The following is an 18,254-nucleotide window of genomic DNA, read 5'->3' on the forward strand; positions in this document are numbered from 1 at the left end:
TCCCAGTCTACTCAACCTCTCCTCGTAATCCAACCCCTTCAGCTCTGGGATTAACCTAGTGAATCTCCTCTGCACACCCTCCAGTGCCAGTACGTCCTTTCTCAAGTAAGGAGACCAAAACTGAACACAATACTCCAGGTGTGGCCTCACTAACACCTTATACAATTGCAGCAGAACCTCCCTAGTCTTAAACTCCATCCCTCTACAATGAAGAACAAAATTCCATTTGCCTTCTTAATCACCTGTTGCACCTGTAAAACAACTTTTTGCGACTCATGCACTAGCACACCCAGGTCTCTCTGCACAGCAGCATGTTTTAATATTTTATCATTGAAATAATAATCCCTTTTGCTGTTATTCGGTTTCCGCTCCGCCAGCTGGCGGGAAAGGCCTCTGGCGCCACGCCAGCCGGCGCCGAAAGGTCTTCGCCGGGCGACGCATGCGCGGTGGAGGGGTCGGAGAATCGCGCCCCAGCCCTCTCTTTCCCCCTCAATTTCTCAAGTTTCTCTCTGCTTAGCAGCTGCCAGACCTGCTGGGCATTGCCAGTGTTCTGAGATCGTTGTGCAAGGGTTGTGCAAGGGTTGGGGGGTCTGAATGAGATACAGAGCAGCCGTGATCCTATTGGATGGGATGTGGGCATCATGTTCGGGAGGGAGTTCCAGGATTTTGTCCCAGCGACAGTGAAGGATCGGCCAATATATTTCCAAGTCGGGGTGGTCAGTGACTTGGAGGGGAACCTCCAGGTGGTGGGGTTCCCAGGTATCTGCTGCCCTCGCCCTTCTAGATGGCAGCGGTCGTGGTTGGGTCCAGTTCAGTTTCTGGTCAAAGGTAACCTCCAGGATGTTGACAGTTGAGAGACAGGAGGAGGTTTGGCAGGGAGGGAGGGTGGTGATGGGATTGGTGGAGGATTCAGATTGAAAGTCGCCGGTGTGGCGATTGTGGTCACGTTACCACGGAGGAGATCCCAGCATCCTCCTCTCTGATGCTCTAGATTTGGAGCCTCCTCGATTAAGAAGAACAAAGATTCGTACCTTGGGGTGTGCTGCCACCGGGCTCTGGATTGCTTTCGCTCGGGTCGTCTGGTTCAGCGCCCACCTCGAAGGAATTGTCCACATCCTCACAGGGGCTGAAGTCTTCTGGGGGCCAGCGCAACTCCCCGCTCTCCACCTCCCCCGTGTCAGTCAGCTCCACAACAATCGAAGGCAGGCGACCTTTGATCCTCCTACAGCACTCATCAACGCTCTCCAAAGGGTCTGGGAATATCTGCGTCGGAGGGACGGAACGAGAGAGGGAAATAGAAAGAGAGAAGGCATCCGCATTTCAAACTTGTTATACACAGTGTGATGAACGGTTACTGTACCCTTATCATCATGTAAGGTGATGTCCCCTTTAAGACCGGGCTTGGAACCCTGGGGGACTCCGCCTCCGACTCCGCCCACCTGGGAGCCGTATATAAGGGGCTGCCTTGTGGGCGGCACCCAGTAAGCACCCGTCTCAGCACCAGACTAGTTCTTAGTTTATTAAAGCCTTCTTTACCGTTTACTCTCTAAGCGTCGTTATTGAGGGTACAACACACAGATTGCCTCCTGGGATCATAGGCCCGAAATTAGGTGCGGGATAGAATCGTACCACAGAAAAGGAGATCGCCATGCTCTTCCTCAAGGAGAGGAAACATTCTCTCTTTATCCACTCCGTCAAAACCTTTCAGAATTTTAAAGGCGTACAGCGATGCGGTTTACCCTTAGCCGACCCCCTCTGGAATGGCCCCGAGGGAGACACTCAGTTCGAGGGGCAATTAGGGATGGGTAAACCCCAGTGACATCCACATCCCCTGAAGGAATTTTTAAAAAATCGATCTCTCCTTTCCTGGTGAACCGAAGAGGGGGTTGGGATTTTCCAGGTACTCCAGCCCCCTCAAAGTCATTTTTCTTTTCTTCACTCGTTCAGGGTTTGGCGTCGCTGGGCCGGGCCTCGCAGTTATTGCCCGTCCCCGAGGGCATTTACGTGTCAAGCAAATTTCCAGCGGGGTCTGGAGTCACGTGTAGGCCAGACCGCGTAAGGACGGCAGATTTCCTTCCCTAAAGGAGACATTAGTGAACCAGATGGGTTTTTGCGACAATCGACAATGGTCATCGTTAGACTTAAACGTCCAGATTTGTTTATTATTGAATTCAATTTCTAGCAGCTGCCGGGGTGGGATTCGAACCCAGGTCCCCAGAGCGGTACCCTGAGTCTCGGGATTACACGTCCAGTGACAATACCACTACGCCACCGCCTCCCCATCATCAAAACTTTAATGGCCGGTCAGGGGGATGTGGGAGATCCAGTTAGGATTGCCGGCAGTGCAGCACCTCCTCAGTACTGCCTGAGAACATCAGTCTGACTTTGTGTGTGTCAGTGTGAGTGCGTGTGAGTGTGTGTGAATGGATGTGTGTGAGTGAGAGGGTCAGAGAGTATGAGTGTGTGTGTATGAGTGTGTATGTGTGAGTGTGTGTGAGTGTGTATGAGTGTGTGTGTGAGTGTGTGAATGTGTGCGAGTGTGTGTGAATGGGTGTGTGTGAGTGAGAGTGTCAGAGAGTATGAGTGTGTGTGAGTGTGTGTATGAGTGTGTGTGTGTGAGTGTGTGTGAATGTGTGTGTGTGAATGAGTGTGTGTGTGTGAGAGTGTGTGTGAATGAGTGTGTGAGAGAGTGTGAGTGAGTGTGTGTGTGAGTGTGAGTGTGTGTGAGCATGTGTGAGTGTGTGTGAGCATGTGTGAGTGTGTGTGAATTGGTGTGTGTGAGTGTGTGTGTGTATGAGTGCGTGTGTGTGTGAGTGTGTGTGTTTGTGTGAATGTGTGTGTGTATCAGTGTGTGTGAGTATGTGTGTGTCAGTGTGTGTGTGAGTGAGTGTGTGTGTGAGTGTGTGTGAGTGTGAGTGAGTGTGTGAGTGAGTGTGTGTGCGTGTCAGTATGTGTGTGAGTGTGTGAGTGAGTGTGTGTGTGTGTCAGTGTGAGTGTGTGTGCGTGTCAGTGTGTGTGTGTCAGTGTGTGTGAGTGAGTGTGTGTGTGAGTGTGTGTGCGTGTCAGTGTGTGTGTGAGTATGTGTGCGTGTCAGTGTGTGTGTGAGTGAGTGTGTGTGTCAGCGTGTGAGAGTGTGTGTGAGTGTGTGTGCATGTCAGTATGTGTGTGAGTGTGTGAGTGAGTGTGTGTGTGTGTCAGTGTGAGTGTGTGTGCGTGTCAGTGTGTGTGTGTGAGTGAGTGTGTGTGTGAGTGTGTGAGTGAGTGTGTCAGTGTGAGAGCATCAGTGTGTGTGTCAGAGTATGTCAGAGTATGTGTGAGTGTGCGTGAGTGTATATCAGTGTATGTGTATGTGTGTGTCAGTGTGTCTGTGAGTGTGTGTGAGTGTATATCAGTGTGTGTGTGTGTGAGTGTGTGTGTGTGAGTGTGTGTGTCAGAGTGTGTGTGAGTGTGTGTGTCAGAGTGTGTGTGTGTGTGAGTGAGTGTGTGTGTGAGTGAGTGTGTGTGTGAGTGCGTGTGTCAGAGTGTGTGTGAGTGTGTGTGTCAGAGTGTGTGTGAGTGAGTGTGTCTGTGTGAGTGTGTGTGAGTGAGTGTGTCTGTGTGAGTGTGTGTGTCAGAGTGTGTGTGTGAGTGTGTCTGTGTGAGTGTGTGTGTCAGAGTGTGTGTGAGTGTGTGTGTCAGAGTGTGTGTGAGTGAGTGTGTCTGTGTGAGTGTGTGTGTCAGAGTGTGTGTGAGTGTGTGTGTCAGAGTGTGTGTGTGTCAGAGTGTGTGTGTGTGAGTGAGTGTGTCTGTGTGAGTGTGTGTGTAAGAGTGTGTGTGAGTGTGTGTGTCAGAGTGTGTGTGAGTGAGTGTGTCTGTGTGAGTGTGTGTGTGAGTGTGTGTGTCAGAGTGTGTGTGAGTGTGTGTGTCAGAGTGTGTGTGAGTGAGTGTGTCTGTGTGAGTGTGTGTGTCAGAGTGTGTGTGAGTGTGTGTGTGTGAGTGAGTGTGTCTGGTAGAGTACGCAAACCCACTAGCCTCTCCGTTGGGAATACGAGTGAGCAATGGGTCCTCATTGCTGAGGGATCTGACCCTCTGCTCAGCTGGTTCCCGCAGGCAGGCAGCACCCAGCCAGAGCGGTGATCGGGAGCGAGCGGAGGCCCCGGATCAGTTTGCCGCCCTCTGCGCTGGGCGTGTGGGCCTCGTCGTGTTGGGTGTTGGGGTTCAAAGGGCCGCGGACAGACTGATTGTTCCCCCTTTAAGAGCGACACAGCCGAGGGGCCCAAGGGGCCCGAGACTTTGCGGCTCATTTCCTCCGGCCAGATTTAGCCTCGATATTTTCTCTTAAGCGTTGCCACCACCGCCCTGGGGAGTTATTTTAATCTGGGTATAAATAACTGCGTTAGTCACTGTTGGCTATCGCGAGCAATCAGATTCTGGAATGTGATTAACGTCACTGACAAGTCCAACCAAATCCCTCTAATCACTTATTGGCGTCAGCGTTGGCTATGTGGCTAGGTTCCACACAGTGACTTGCATTTGTATAGCGCCGCTAATGCAGCACGTATGTCCCGAGGGGCACGACACCAAACGCAGCCACACGAGGCCCAGCATTTATTGCCCATCCCTAATTGCCCCTTGAGAAGGTGGTGGTGAGCTGCCATCCTGAGCCGCCGGAGTCCGCGTGGTGTAGGTGCACCCACCGTGCTGTTAGGGAGGGAGTGCCAGGATTTTGACAGTGAAGGAACGGGCGATATGCCCCCAAGTCAGGATGGTGAGTGGCTCGTAGGGGCACCCCGGTGGCGTCGCCCTTTGATCTCCGAGCTGGCAGGGGGGGGCCATGGGTTTGACAGGTGCAGTCGAAGGCAAGGGAGAAGGGGGACTTTGTCAAAGCGGCCGGATTTAAGAAGGGGCAGAGGAAGACCCGAGGAGAGGCTGAAGGAGGAAGTTGCAGAGCTTGGGGCCCGGGCAGCCCTGCCGACAGTGGAGTGATGGAAATTGGACGTGCGCAAAAGGCCAGAATTGGAGGAGCGCAGAGACCTCAGACGGTTATCGGGCTGGAGGAGGTTACGAAGGTAGGCAGGGATTGGGGCTGCAAAGGGTTTGGAAAACAGGATGAGAATTAATAAATTGAGGTATTGCCTGACCGGGACCCAATATAGATCAGGGGGCACAGGGGTGAGAGCTAGAGGAAGGAGGGAGTGAAAACGGAGCAGGTAAAGCAAGATGTCCGATGACGCTTACCTGGACGGGAAGGTGCTCCACATCTTCCTTCAAGCTAACTTTTTCCATGACTGATTCTCCCAGCAGATGGAAAGTCTACCAGAACAAAGAGAAAATCGCAAAGAGCCTTCAACAACATTCCAAATCCCACCAACAGAGCTTGAGTTTGCTCGAAAACAGTCTGGCCTTCCCAAAAGTTTCATTTCAAAACCCAACCGGATCACTAATGTCCTTTTAGGGGAGGACATTGTCCACCCGTATCCCATTGGGCCGACATGTGGGACTCCAGTTCCCCCACCAATGTGATTGGCTCCCAACTGCCCTCTGAAGTGGCCTACACAGACTCTCGGTTGTGTCAAGCCTTGGGTTCCGAGAATAATGATCTTTATTCGTGTCACAAGTGGGCTTACATTAACACTGCAATGAAGTTACTGTGAAGAGCCCCTAGTCGCCACTTTCCGGCGCCTGTTCGGGTACACGGAGGGAGAATTCAGAATGTCCAATTCACCCCACAAGCACGTCTTTCGGGACTTGTGGGAGGAAACCGGAGCCCCCGGAGGAAACCCGCGCAGACACGGGGAGAACGTGCAGACTCCGCACAGACAGTGACCCAAGCCGGGAATCGAACCCAGGACCCTGGAGCTGCGAAGCATCTGTGCTAACCACTGTGCTACCGTGCCGTGCTTGTGACACTAATAAAGATTATTATTATTATTAGATGTTGTCAGACCTGCTGAGATTTTCCAGCATTTTCTGTTTTTGTTCCGGACTCCAGGAACCACAGTAATTTGCTTTTGTATGAGCATATCCTCCTATTCCTTTCCTCCTCGTGTAACGTACTTTCCGAATGACGTCTAGGGTATTCACCTTCATATGTTACCGAGTTCCACGTTCAATCATATCATAACTACAGAAACTGTGGAAAACCATCATTGAAGGATGAGCAAATTCAATTCACCATGTCCACAAACCATTTTGGCATCATTGGGACGAGCTCGGGGAGTCATTCTTAAAGAAGGACAGGTCATCATACCGGAATCTTCGAAACCTGATATTCCTCAACAGCGTCATCACTCACACACGGTCTCAGAATAGGAATTTGCCCATTTAGGAGCTGAGGTGAGGAGGGATTTCTTCACTCAGAGGCCGGTGAATTTTTTGAATTCTCTGTCCGAGAGGCAGATTCAGTCACTGAGTATGTTCGAAGAAGAGCTCGATAGATTTCTAGATTCCAGTGACAATCAAGGGATATGGGGAGATGTCGTTGAGGTAGACGGTCAACCAGGATCTTGTTAAACTGCAGAGAAGGCCCGAGGGGCCGAATGGCCTACTCCTGTCCCACGTTCCAATGTACCAGGTGAGTTTGGAGAACTTCACTTTCAATGTCAATGAAACGACTGGTAGATCTAAGGATACGACTTTTGTTTTCGCTGAGTTAGGCAATCAGCTCCATAGAATCTCTACAGTGCAGAAGGAGGCCATTCGGCCCATTGAGTCTGCACCGACCCTCCGAAAGTACATTCCACTCCACCGCCCTATCCCAATAACCCCTGAACCTAACCCGCACATCTTTGGACTGTGAGAGGAAACCGGAGCACCCAGAGGAAACCCACGCACACACGGGGGAGAACTCCACGCGGACAGTCACCCGAGGCTGGCATCGAACCCGGGTCCCTGGCGCTGTGAGGCGGCGGCGCTAACCCGCTGTGCCGTCCAAACAAACTCGCGCCCAGGAAAACGGACGAGGCTGGGAAGGGCGGAAGGAAGAGTGGATGGAAATGAAAACCGGCAGGAGGTGGGAGTCAAATGGATGAGGCGGGTGAAGAGAACAGACAGAAAGTGAGACGGAGAGAAGGAGAGAGAGCTCGCAGGAAAGAGATGGAGACAATAAACTAAAATGCAAGAGGAAAAAGTTTAATGAGGACAGAGGGGATGCTAATGGAAAGAGGATAAAAAAGGTTTAGAGAAAGGGATTGGATGAATCGCACTGTACATTAAATGAAATAAGAAGATTACAAGAGGTTGGAGATGGATTGAAGATTAGGATTGTACAAGATGTAGCAGCTGTCTGTATATCTTACCTCAGTCCATGTCCTCTGCAAAGGTGGGTTTTGCCTCTCTGTCTCTCTCTACTCCCCTGCTTGTGGGAATCGACTCTGTCAGTTGTTCAGGAACCAGGACAACAGCAGAAAGTGTTAATGACCAGAAGGGGATTAAAACACAATTCACTCACCGAGCTAGGCACGGAAATGTTCTTGAGTGGTGTCTAAGTCCTGGCCGCTGTTTATATCTGAGCAGTTTCGTCCCTCAGCCTCCCCTCCCACACCCCCTCCTCCGTCACTCTTTGCTGCACTTTACGTTCTGCCCAGGACCTTCCCTGGATCTGACATTGCCTCTCTCTGGCCTGATCTGCTGCCTCCGTCTGCTGTCTGCTCTCTTTCAGCCTTTGTGTGACTCTCTATTTCTGTCCTTTCCGCTTTGCTCTGTGTATCTCTGCCTCTCAGGTGACACTTTGCTCTTTTCTGAATCTGTTTCCTTTTTCCCCCTCTCCCTGGCGATGTAGAACTCTGTCACGCTGTCTCCCTTTCTAACTTGGTTTCGCTCCGTGTGTTTCTGTCCCTTGTCTTGGCTTCTGGTGTTGCTCTATGTCTAACCCTGCGCCTGCTTCTCTCTCTATTCCTATCTGTGTGTGTCTCTCTCGCTCTGTCTATCTCCTTCTCTAACTCTATATGCCTCTCCCTATCTCTCTGTCTGTTTTTCTCTATTTCTGTGCCTCTATTGTTCTGTCTGTGTCCCCCCGTGTCTGTCTGCCCATCTTTGTGCCTGTCTCCCGCTCTCCATCTCTACCTCTGTGCCTTTCTGCCTCTCCCTCTCTCTCCCCTGACGATGGCGAGACTTGTGCTAGATGTCTCTCAGCTCGCTGCACAACCTTTCTTATGCTCCAGTGGGATTAATGCCTCCTTCGATTAATGTCTGGCTGAGACGGTGGAAGAGCAAATAACTGGGGCCAGCGTCATCGATAATCCCCAAAGGAATTAAGACTTTGCCACTGTCTTAGCAGAAAAGGGAACGAGCAACGAATGCTTTGGAAATGACCGAACAAAATGTTGGAATGTGCGAGCTTTCCAGACGGCAGGAGCGTTTTGTAATTCCTCTGTTATTGAGAGGCGTGTAGTTTGGACTACAGATTGGATGCGGGTGACAGTCTGTCCTGGAATGGGACAGGATTTACGATTACTGGGTGTGCGTTGATACAGAAAGTCCAGCATTATAATAATTAATATTTAATTCAATCAAACTAAACTTTCACTTTCCCGAGTTGCTCTCGCGAAACAGGACTTCATCAATAGCGATTAACACGCGGCGACTGGAGCCCACGAAGGTCCCCGAAAAGATTCTTGTTCTTGCCAGTAACAACCAAAATAGATTGTCGCGGGGGGGGGGAAAAAATGTGCCTTTTTGTAGCGCCTTCAATGCAGTAAAACGCCCAGGGTTTTTCACACGACAACATTCGACGCTGAGCCTCAATAGGAGAGGGCTCACCTTTACCCTACCTTTACCTCCTCCCGCCCTCCGGGATCTCTGCGCTCCACTCATTCTGACCTCCTGAACATGCCACAATGCCGCTCCACCATTGGCGGCCGTGCCCTCAGCTGCCTGCGGCTCCAAGCTCTGGAATTCCCTCCCTGAATCTCTATCTCTCCCCTCTTTCCCCCTAAGACTCTCCTTGAAACCTACCACTTTGGCCCAAGCCTTTGGTCATCTGACCTGATATCTCCTTATGTATCTCAGCGTCATATTTTCTTTAATATCGCTCCTCGGGATTTCTTATTTCATTAAAGGTGCTGTATAAATATAGGTTGCCGTTCTTAAGGCAAAGCGTGAATTGGAGAGGTTGAGGGAAGAAATTCTAGGTCTCAGGATTGACGTTTTTCTCAGTGACCCAAGCCGGGAATCGAACCTGGGATCCTGGCGCTGTGAAGCGATGGTGCTAACCGCTGTGCTACCGTGCCACCCAAATTTACCGAGCTAGTGATGGACAAGGCCACGAAGGGACATGAAGGGCAGCCCGGTGGTGCAGTGGTTAGCACTGCTGCCTCACGGCGCCGAGGACCCAGGTTCGATCCCGGCCCCGGGTCACTGTCCGTGTGGAGTTTGCACATTCTCCCCGTGTCTGCGTGGGTCTCACCCCCACAACCCAAAGATGTGCAGGGTAGGTGGATTGGCCACGCTAAATTGCCCCTTAATTGGGAAAAGTGAATTGGGTATTTTAAAATTTTAAAAACATGAAGGGACTTGAACATAAGGGGGATTTTAAATATGGGGCAGAGTTGCAGGTTTGAAATGGATCTCTGAATGCCCCGTGACTGAACCCGTGGGGCGGGCCTTTGCATAGTGTAGGCCTTCAGAATGTGCACACACAACACAGGAGTGTGATGGAATACTCTCCACTTGCCTGGGTGGGTGCAGCTCCAACTAGACTCAAGACGCTCAACACCATCCAGGACAAAGCAGCCCCGCTTGATTGACACCCCATCCACCCCCTTCAACATCCACTCCCTCCACCACCAACGACAGCAGCAGCCGTGTGTACCGTCTACAAGATGCACCGCAGCAACTCACCAAGGCTCCTTCGACAGCAACTTCCAAATCCACCACCGCTATCATCCAGAAGGACGAGGGCAGCAGATACCTGGGAACCCCACCACCTGGAGGCTCCCCTCCAAGTCACTCACCACCCTGACTTGGAAATACATTGGCCGTTCCTTCACTGTCGCTGGGTCAAAATCCTGGAACTCCCTCCCTAACAGCACGGTGGGTGTACCTACACCACACAGTTGAAGAAGGCAGCTCACCAGTGCTTTTCTGATTGGAGGGCTGTGACCAGTGGTGTTCCGCAGGCATCAGTGCTGGGACCTTTGCTGTTTGTAGTGTATATAAATGATTTGGAGGAAAATGTCTGATTAGTATGTTTGTGGACGACACAAAGGTTGGAGGACTGTCAGAGGATACAGCAGGATTTAGATCATTTAGAGACTTGGGTGGAGAGATGGCAGATGGAGTTTAATCCGGACAAATGTGAGGTAATGCATTTTGGAAGGTTGAATGCAGGTAGGGAATATACAGTGAATGGTAGAACCCTCAAGAGTATTGAAAGTCAGAGAGATCTAGGAGTACAGGTCCACAGGTCACTGAAAGGGGCAACACAGGTGGAGAAAATAGTCAAGAAGGCATACGGCATGCTTGCCTTCATTGGCCGGGGCATTGAGTATAAGAATTGGCCAGTCATGTTGCAGCTGTATAGAACCTTAGTTAGGCCACACTTGGAGTATAGTGTTCAATTCTGGTCGCCACACTACCAGAAGGGTGTGGAGGCTTTAGAGAGGGTGCAGAATAGATTTACCAGGGTTGCCTGGTGTGGTAGTCACCACTGATGTATAGTTTAGGTGATTTGTGGTAAGGCCCTGTATTACAGGTACGGGGGTAGTTCCCTGCCTGCTGGCTCCGCCCAGTAGGCGGAGTATAAATATGTGTGCTCCCCATACAGCAGCTATTTCGCCAGCTGCTGTCGGAGGCCGCACATCTTAGTGTAATAAAGCCTCAGTTGCATTCATCTCTCGTCTCTGTGTAATTGATCGTGCATCAATTTATTACACTAAAGTTTTCAGAAGATGGACCTCCGCATCAAGCCGGATCGCCTATAGCAGGATCCACGCCGGTGGGACAGGCAATTTATCGGCGGGACTTCGGCCCATTAGGGCCGGAGAATCGAGCGGGAGGGCCCGCCAACCGGCGCGGCGCGATTCCCGCCCCCGCCGAATCTCCGGTGCCGGAGACTTCGGCAACCGGCGGGGGCGGGATTCACGGCAGCCCCCGGCGATTCTCCGACCCGGTGGGGGGTCGGAGAATGACGCCCCAGGTCTGCACCAGACCCAATACCGGAAGCTCAGAAGATTCAGATCCTCTACACGCGGCTGAGCTCCAACGTCTTTCCGCTTATCCAGGACACGCCGAACTACAACGAAGCCATGGCGCTACTGAAAGAAAACTAAGCTCAGCGGACTATCACGTTCTTCGCCAGACACATCCTCTCCACGCGCAGTCAACTCCCTGGTGAGTCAGTAGAAGACTTGTGGCGCGCTCTAATTCCCCTAGTCAGAGTCTGTGACTGTCAGGCCGTCACGGCCACGGAACACTTGAACTTTGCTCATGAGGGACGCTTTTGTTATGGGGATAGGGTCAGATTACATCCGGCAACACCTTTTAGAAGGGGCCACGCTCGACCTCGCGGCAACCAAAAACCTTGCGCTCTCGCTGACGGTCGCCTCGCGCAACATCCAGGCCTCCACTCCCGGCCGCGCGGCCCACCCCTCCGACGCATCGTGGACTCCGCAGACGGCCGCCCCATCGGGGACCCCACTCAGCCAACCCCACGCCTGTGCCGCGCGGCAGCCAACCAACCCGGGGGGCCCCAATTGTTACTTCTTTGGGCAGCCAAAACACCCCCCGACAACGCTGCCCTGCCCGGAGCGCCCATTGCAAGGCCTGCGGCAAGAAAGGGCACTTCGCGGCGGTGTGCCAGGCCCGTTCAGTCGCCGCTATTGTTCCGACACCCCCCCCCCCCCCGTATGGCCAGTGTGAGCCGCCATCTTCCCCTCCTCGTACCACGTGCGGCCTGTGGGCGCCGCCATCTTGTCCTCCCCAGGAACATCAAGCACCGCCATCTTGTCTCCTCCATGGCACGTGCGGCCCGTGGGAGCCGCCATCTTACCAGGACCCATGCCCCCCGGGCACCCCATCGTCTGCCACCATCGACGACCAGCCGCGTCTCGCCTCGGTCACGATTGACCAGTCTCGCCCACGCAACCTAGCAACCGCCTCTACAAACGTGAAAATCGATGGGCACGAGATCTCCTGCCTGCTGAACTCCGGGAGCACCGAGAGCTTCATTCATCCCGATACGGTAAGGCGCTGCTCCCTCACGGTACCCCCCGCCAATCAGAGAATCTCCCTGGCCTCCGGGCCCCGTGGCGATCCGGGGGTACTGCATCGCCACTCTCACTGTCCGGGGCGTGGAGTTTACCGGCTTCCTCCTCTACGTCCTCCCCAACCTCTGCGCTGCCTCACTACTCGGCCTGGACTTCCAGTGCAACCTCCAGAGCCTAACATTGAAATTTGGCGGGCCCCTACCACCCCTTACTGTGTGCGGCCTTGCAACACTAAAGGTCGGCCCACCTTCCCTATTTGCAAACTTAACCCCAGATTGCAAACCCGTCGCCACCAGGAGCAGACGGTACAGCGCCCACGACAGGACCTTCATCACGTCCGAAGTCCAGCGACTGCTGCGGGAAGGCATCATCGAGGCCAGCAACAGCCCCTGGTGAGCCCAAGTGGTAGTGGTGAAAACTGGGGAGAAACACAGGATGGTCGTGGACTACAGCCAGACCATCAATCGGTACACGCAGCTCAATGCGTACCCCCTTCCACGCGTATCTGATATGGTCAATCAGATTGCACAGTACCGGGTCTTCTCAACTGTGGACCTTAAATCCGCCTACCACCAGCTCCCCATCCGCAAGGCGGACCGCCCACACACTGCCTTCGAGGCAGATGGCCGCCTTTACCCCTTTCTCAGGGTTCCTTTCGGCGTCACCAACGGGGTCTCGGTTTTCCAACGGGAGATGGACCGAATGGTCAACCGGTACGGGCTGCGGGACACTTTCCCGTACCTTGACAATGTCACCATCTGCGGCCACGACCAGAAGGACCACGACGCCAACCTTGCCAAATTTCTCCACACCGCCACTCTCCTCAACCTCACCTACAACAAGAAGTGCGTGTTCAGCACGAACTGCTTAGCCATCCTCGGCTATGTGGTCCAGAACGGAGTACTGGGGCCCGATCCCGACCGCATGCGCCCCCTCATGGAACTCCCCCTCCCCCACTGCCCCAAGGCCCTCAAACGTTGCCTGGGATTCTTTTCTTACTACTCCCAGTGGGTCCCAAATTGTGCGGACAAGGCCCGCCCACTCATCCAATCCACTCTTTTTCCCCTAACGGCCGAGGCTCACCAGGGCTTCAACCGTATTAAGGCCGATATCACCAAGGCCGCGATGCACGCAGTCGACGAGAAGCTCCCCTTCCAAGTCGCGAGCGATGCATCAGACGTCGCTCTGGCCGCCACCCTCAACCAGGCAGGTAGGCCCGTGGCATTCTTTTCACGAACCCTTCATGCCTCTGAAATTCGGCACTCCTCCGTCGAAAAAGAGGCCCAAGCTATCGTTGAAGATGTGCGGCATTGGAAGCATTGCCTGGCCGGCAGGAGATTCACTCTCCTCACTGACCAACGGTCGGTAGCTTTCATGTTCAATAACACACAGCGGGACAAGATCAAAAACGCTAAAACCTTGAGGTGGAGGATCGAGTTCTCCACCTACAACTACGAGATTTTGTATCACCCCGGTAAGCTCAACGAGCCCCCCGATGCCCTATCCCGAGGTACATGTGCCAGCGCACAGGTGGACCGACTCCGGACTCTGCACGACAATCTTTGTCACCCAGGAGTCACACGTTTGTACCACTTCAGCAAGGCCCGCAATCTGCCCTACTCTGCCGAGGAAGTCAGGACAATCACCAGAGACAGCCAGGTCTGCGCGGAGTGCAAAACGCACTTCTACCAGCCAGACCGTGCGCGCCTGGTGAAGGACTCCCGCCCCTTTGAGCGCCTCAGCGTGGACTTCAAAGGGCCCCTCCCCTCCACCAACCGTAACACATACTTCCTCAGTGTGGTCGATGAGTACTCCAGATTCCCTTCGCCATCCCATGCCCTGATATGATGTCTGCCACCGTCATCAGAGCCCTCAACACCATCTTCGCTCTGTTAGGCTTCCCCGCCTACGTCCACAGCGACCGGGGATCCTCATTCATGAGCGATGAGCTGCGTCAGTTCCTGCTCAACAAGGGTATCGCCTCGAGCAGGACGACCAGCTACAACCCCCGGGGAAACGGGCAGGTGGAGAGGGAGAATGGGACGGTCTGGAGGGCTGTCCAGCTGGCCCTACGGTCCAGAAATCTCCTGGCCTGCCGCTGGCAGGAGGTCCTCCCCGACGCACTGCACTCCATTCGGTCGCTCCTATGCACTGCGACTAATGACACACGCCATGAACGTCTCTTTGCCTTCTCCAGGAAGTCCACCTCCGGGGTGTCGCTCCCGACTTGGCTTGCAGCTCCAGGACCCGTGCTCCTCCGTAGGCACGTAGGACTCCACAAGGCGGACCCGTTGGTTGAAAGGGTGCAGCTACTCCACGCCAACCCGCGGAGACCTGGCACCAGCTGGTTCCCCACACACACACATACACCTCCGACCCAGCGCCACCCTCCCCTTCCCCGGCGCACCCCACCGCAGCCCCCGCCCCAGGACAATCCGTCCTCCCCCTGACCACGCCCGAGGATGACGAGGATTTTGGCACGCTCCCGGAGTCACCGAGGACCAGACCGACACCAGAATCGCCGCCAGCACTGCGGCGCTCCCAACGGCAAATCAAGGCTCCGGACTGACTGAACTTGCAACTTGATCGGGACTCCATTTTTTCTCTGTAGTTAAAACATGTACTTGTATATAGTTCTCCACCCCCCCCCCGCCGGACTCAATTTTAACAGGGGGTGAATGTGATAGTCACCACTGATGTATATTAGGAATGAAATTAAATCTATAGCACTAAACGACATAGGATGATGTGGAGTCTGTGTGGGTAGAGTTGAGGAACCACAAAGGCAAAAAAAACATAATGGGAGTTATGTACAGGCCTCCTAACAGTGGTCACGACCGGGGGCACAAAATGCACCACGAAATAGAAAGTGCATATCAGAAAGGCAAGGTCACAGTGATCATGGGGGACTTCAATATGCAGGTGGACTGGGTAAATAATGCTGCCAGTGGACCCAAGGAAAGGGAATTCATTGAATGTTTACAGGAGGGCTTTTTGGAACAGCTTGTGATGGAGCCCACGAGGGAACAGGCCATTCTGGACTTAGTGTTATGTAATGAGCCAGACTTGATTAAAGATCTTAAAGTAAGGGAACACTTAGGAGGCAGTGATCATAATATGGTAGAATTCAATCTCCAATTTGAAAGAAAGAAGGTAGAATCAGATGTAAAGGTGTTACAGTTAAATAAAGGTAACTACAGGGGCATGAGGGAGGAACTGACGAAAATCGACTGGGAGCAGAGCCTAGTGGGAAAGACAGTAGAACAGCAATGGCAGGAGTTTCTGGGAGTAATTGAGGACACAGTACAGAGGTTCATCCCAAAGAAAAGAAAGGTTATCAGAGGGGGGATTAGGCAGCCATGGCTGACAAAGGAAGTTAGGGAATGCATCAAAGCAAAAGAGAAAGCCTATAATGTGGCAAAGAGTAGTGGGAAGTCAGAAGATTGGGAAGGCTACAAAAACAAACAGAGGATAACAAAGAGAGAAATAAGGAAAGAGAGGATCAAATATGAAGGTAGGCTAGCCAGTAACATTAGGAATGATAGTAAAAGTTTCTTTAAATACATTAAAAACAAACGGGAGGCAAAAGTAGACATTGGGCCGCTCCAAAATGACACTGGTAATCTAGTGATGGGAGACAAGGAAATAGCTGAGGAACTAAATAAGTACTTTGCGTCAGTCTTCACAGTAGAAGACATGAGTAATATCCCAACAATTCAGGAGAGTCAGGGGGCAGAGTTGAATATGGTAGCCATCACAAAGGAGAAAGTGCTAGAGAAACTAAGAGGTCTAAAAATTGATAAATCTCCGGGCCCAGATGGACTACATCCTAGAGTTCTAAAGGAGATAGGTGAAGAAATAGTGGAGGCGTTAGTTATGATCTTTCAAAAGTCACTGGAGTCCGGGAAAGTCCCAGAGGATTGGAAAATCGCTGTTGTAACCCCCCTGTTCAAGAAGGGAACAAGGAAAAAGATGGAAAATTATAGGCCAATTAGCCTAACCTCAGTTGTTGGCAAGATTCTAGAATCCATTGTTAAGGATGAGATTTCTAAATTCTTGGAAGTGCAAGGTCGGTTTAGGACAAGTCAGCATGGATTTAGTAAGGGGAGGTCGTGCCTGACAAACCTGTTAGAGTTCTTTGAAGGGATAACAAATAGGTTAGACCAAGGTGAGCCAATGGATGTTATCTATCTTGACTTCCAAAAGGCCTTTGATAAGGTGCCTCATGGGAGACTGCTGAGTAAAATAAGGGCCCATGGTATTCGAGGCAAGGTACTAACATGGATTGACGATTGGCTGTCAGGCAGAAGGCAGAGAGTTGGGATAAAAGGTTCTTTTTCGGAATGGCAACCGGTGACGAGTGGTGTCCCGCAGGGTTCAGTGTTGGGGCCACAGCTGTTCTCTTTATATATTAACGATCTAGATGACGGGACTGGGGGCATTCTGGCTAAGTTTGCCGATGATACAAAAATAGGTGGAGAAGCAGGTAGTATGGAGGAGGTGGGGAGGCTGCAAAAAGATTTAGACCGTTTAGGAGAGTGGTCCAAGAAATGGCTGATGAAATTCAACGTGGGCAAGTGCGAGGTCTTGCACTTTGGAAAAAAGAATAGAGGCATGGACTATTTTCTAAACGGCGACAAAATTCATAATGCTGAAGTGCAAAGGGACTTGGGAGTCCTAGTCCAGGATTCTCTAAAGGTAAACTTGCAGGTTGAGTCCGTAATTAAGAAAGCAAATGCAATGTTATCATTTATCTCAAGAGGCTTGTAATATAAAAGCAGGGATGTACTTCTGAAGCTTTATAAAGCATTAGTTAGGCTCCATTTAGAATACTGTGAGCAATTTTGGGCCCCACACCTCAGGAAGGACATTCTGGCACTGGAGCGGGTCCAGCGGAGATTCACACGGATGATCCCAGGAATGGTAGGCCTAACATACGATGAACGTCTGAGGATCCTGGGATTATATTCATTGGAGTTTAGGAGGTTGAGGGGAGATCTAATAGAAACTTACAAGATAATGAATGGCTTAGATAGGGTGGACGTAGGGAAGTTGTTTCCATTAGCAGGGGAGACTAGGACCCGGGGGCACAGCCTTAGAATAAAAGGGAGTCACTTTCGAACAGAGGTGAGGAGAAATTTCTTCAGCCAGAGAGTGGTGGGTCTGTGGAATTCATTGCCACAGAGGGCGGTGGAGGCCGGGACGTTGAGTGTCTTTAAGACAGAAGTTGATAAATTCTTGATTTCTCGATGAATTAAGGGCTATGGAAAGAGAGCGGGTAAATGGAGTTGAAATCAGCCATGATTGAATGGTGGAGTGGACTCGATGGGCCAAATGGCCTTACTTCCACTCCTATGTTTTATGGTCTTATATATTAGGTGATTTGTGGTAAGGCCCTGTACTACAGGTACAGTGGTAGTTCCCTGCCTGCTGGCTCCGCCCAGTAGGCGGAGTATGAATATGCTCCCCATACAGCAGCCATTTCGGCAGCTGCTGTAGGAGGCCACACGCCTTAGTGTAATAAAGCCTCGATTGCATTTAACTCTCATCTTTGTGTAATTGATCGTGCATCACCTGGTATGGACGGCATTAGCTATGAGGAGAGGTTGAATAAACTGGAACGAAGGTGGTTGAGGGGCGACCTGATAGAGGTCTCCAAAATTATGAGGGGCATAGACAGGGTGGATAGTCAGAGACTTTTTCCCAGGGCAGAGGGGTCAATTACTAGGGGGCATAGGTTTAAGGTGCGAGGGGCAAGGTTTAGAGTAGATGTACGAGGCAAGTTTCTTTACACAGAGGGTAGTGGGTGCCTGGAACTCACTACCGGAGGAGGTGGTGGAAGCAGGGACGATAGTGACATTTAGGGGCTGTTTAGCACAGGGCTAAATCGCTGGCTTTGAAAGCAGACCAAGGCAGGCCAGCAGCACGGTTCAATTCCCGGAACAGCCTCCCTGAACAGGCGCCGGAATGTGGCGACTAGGGGCTCTTCACAGTAACTTCATTGAAGCCTACTTGTGACAATAAGCGATTTTCATTCATTTCATTTCATTTAAGGGGCATCTTGACAAA

General features: G+C 52.0%; 1 protein-coding gene across 2 annotated transcripts in view; it reads right to left on the reverse strand.

Moving 5' to 3' along the window:
• Positions 1-8,133, reverse strand: part of LOC140402358 (protein LBH-like) — a 27,321-nt gene extending 19,188 nt beyond the window's left edge. The window contains exons 1-3 of one of the 2 annotated variants that reach the window (XM_072490082.1): positions 7,278-8,133; positions 5,218-5,292; positions 1,032-1,263 (exon numbers count right to left, since the gene is read on the reverse strand). In XM_072490082.1, the coding sequence (XP_072346183.1) occupies positions 1,032-1,263; positions 5,218-5,265 (280 nt within the window). In that variant the 5' untranslated portion in view covers positions 5,266-5,292; positions 7,278-8,133. Of the gene's footprint in view, positions 1-1,031; positions 1,264-5,217; positions 5,293-5,926; positions 6,620-7,277 lie in introns of those variants that run through there. The other variant, XM_072490083.1, reaches the window with a different exon arrangement.
• Between the last annotated feature and the right edge of the window lie 10,121 nt (positions 8,134-18,254).

This window comes from Scyliorhinus torazame, chromosome 25 (assembly GCF_047496885.1).
Source record: "Scyliorhinus torazame isolate Kashiwa2021f chromosome 25, sScyTor2.1, whole genome shotgun sequence".
NCBI lineage: Eukaryota > Metazoa > Chordata > Chondrichthyes > Carcharhiniformes > Scyliorhinidae > Scyliorhinus > Scyliorhinus torazame.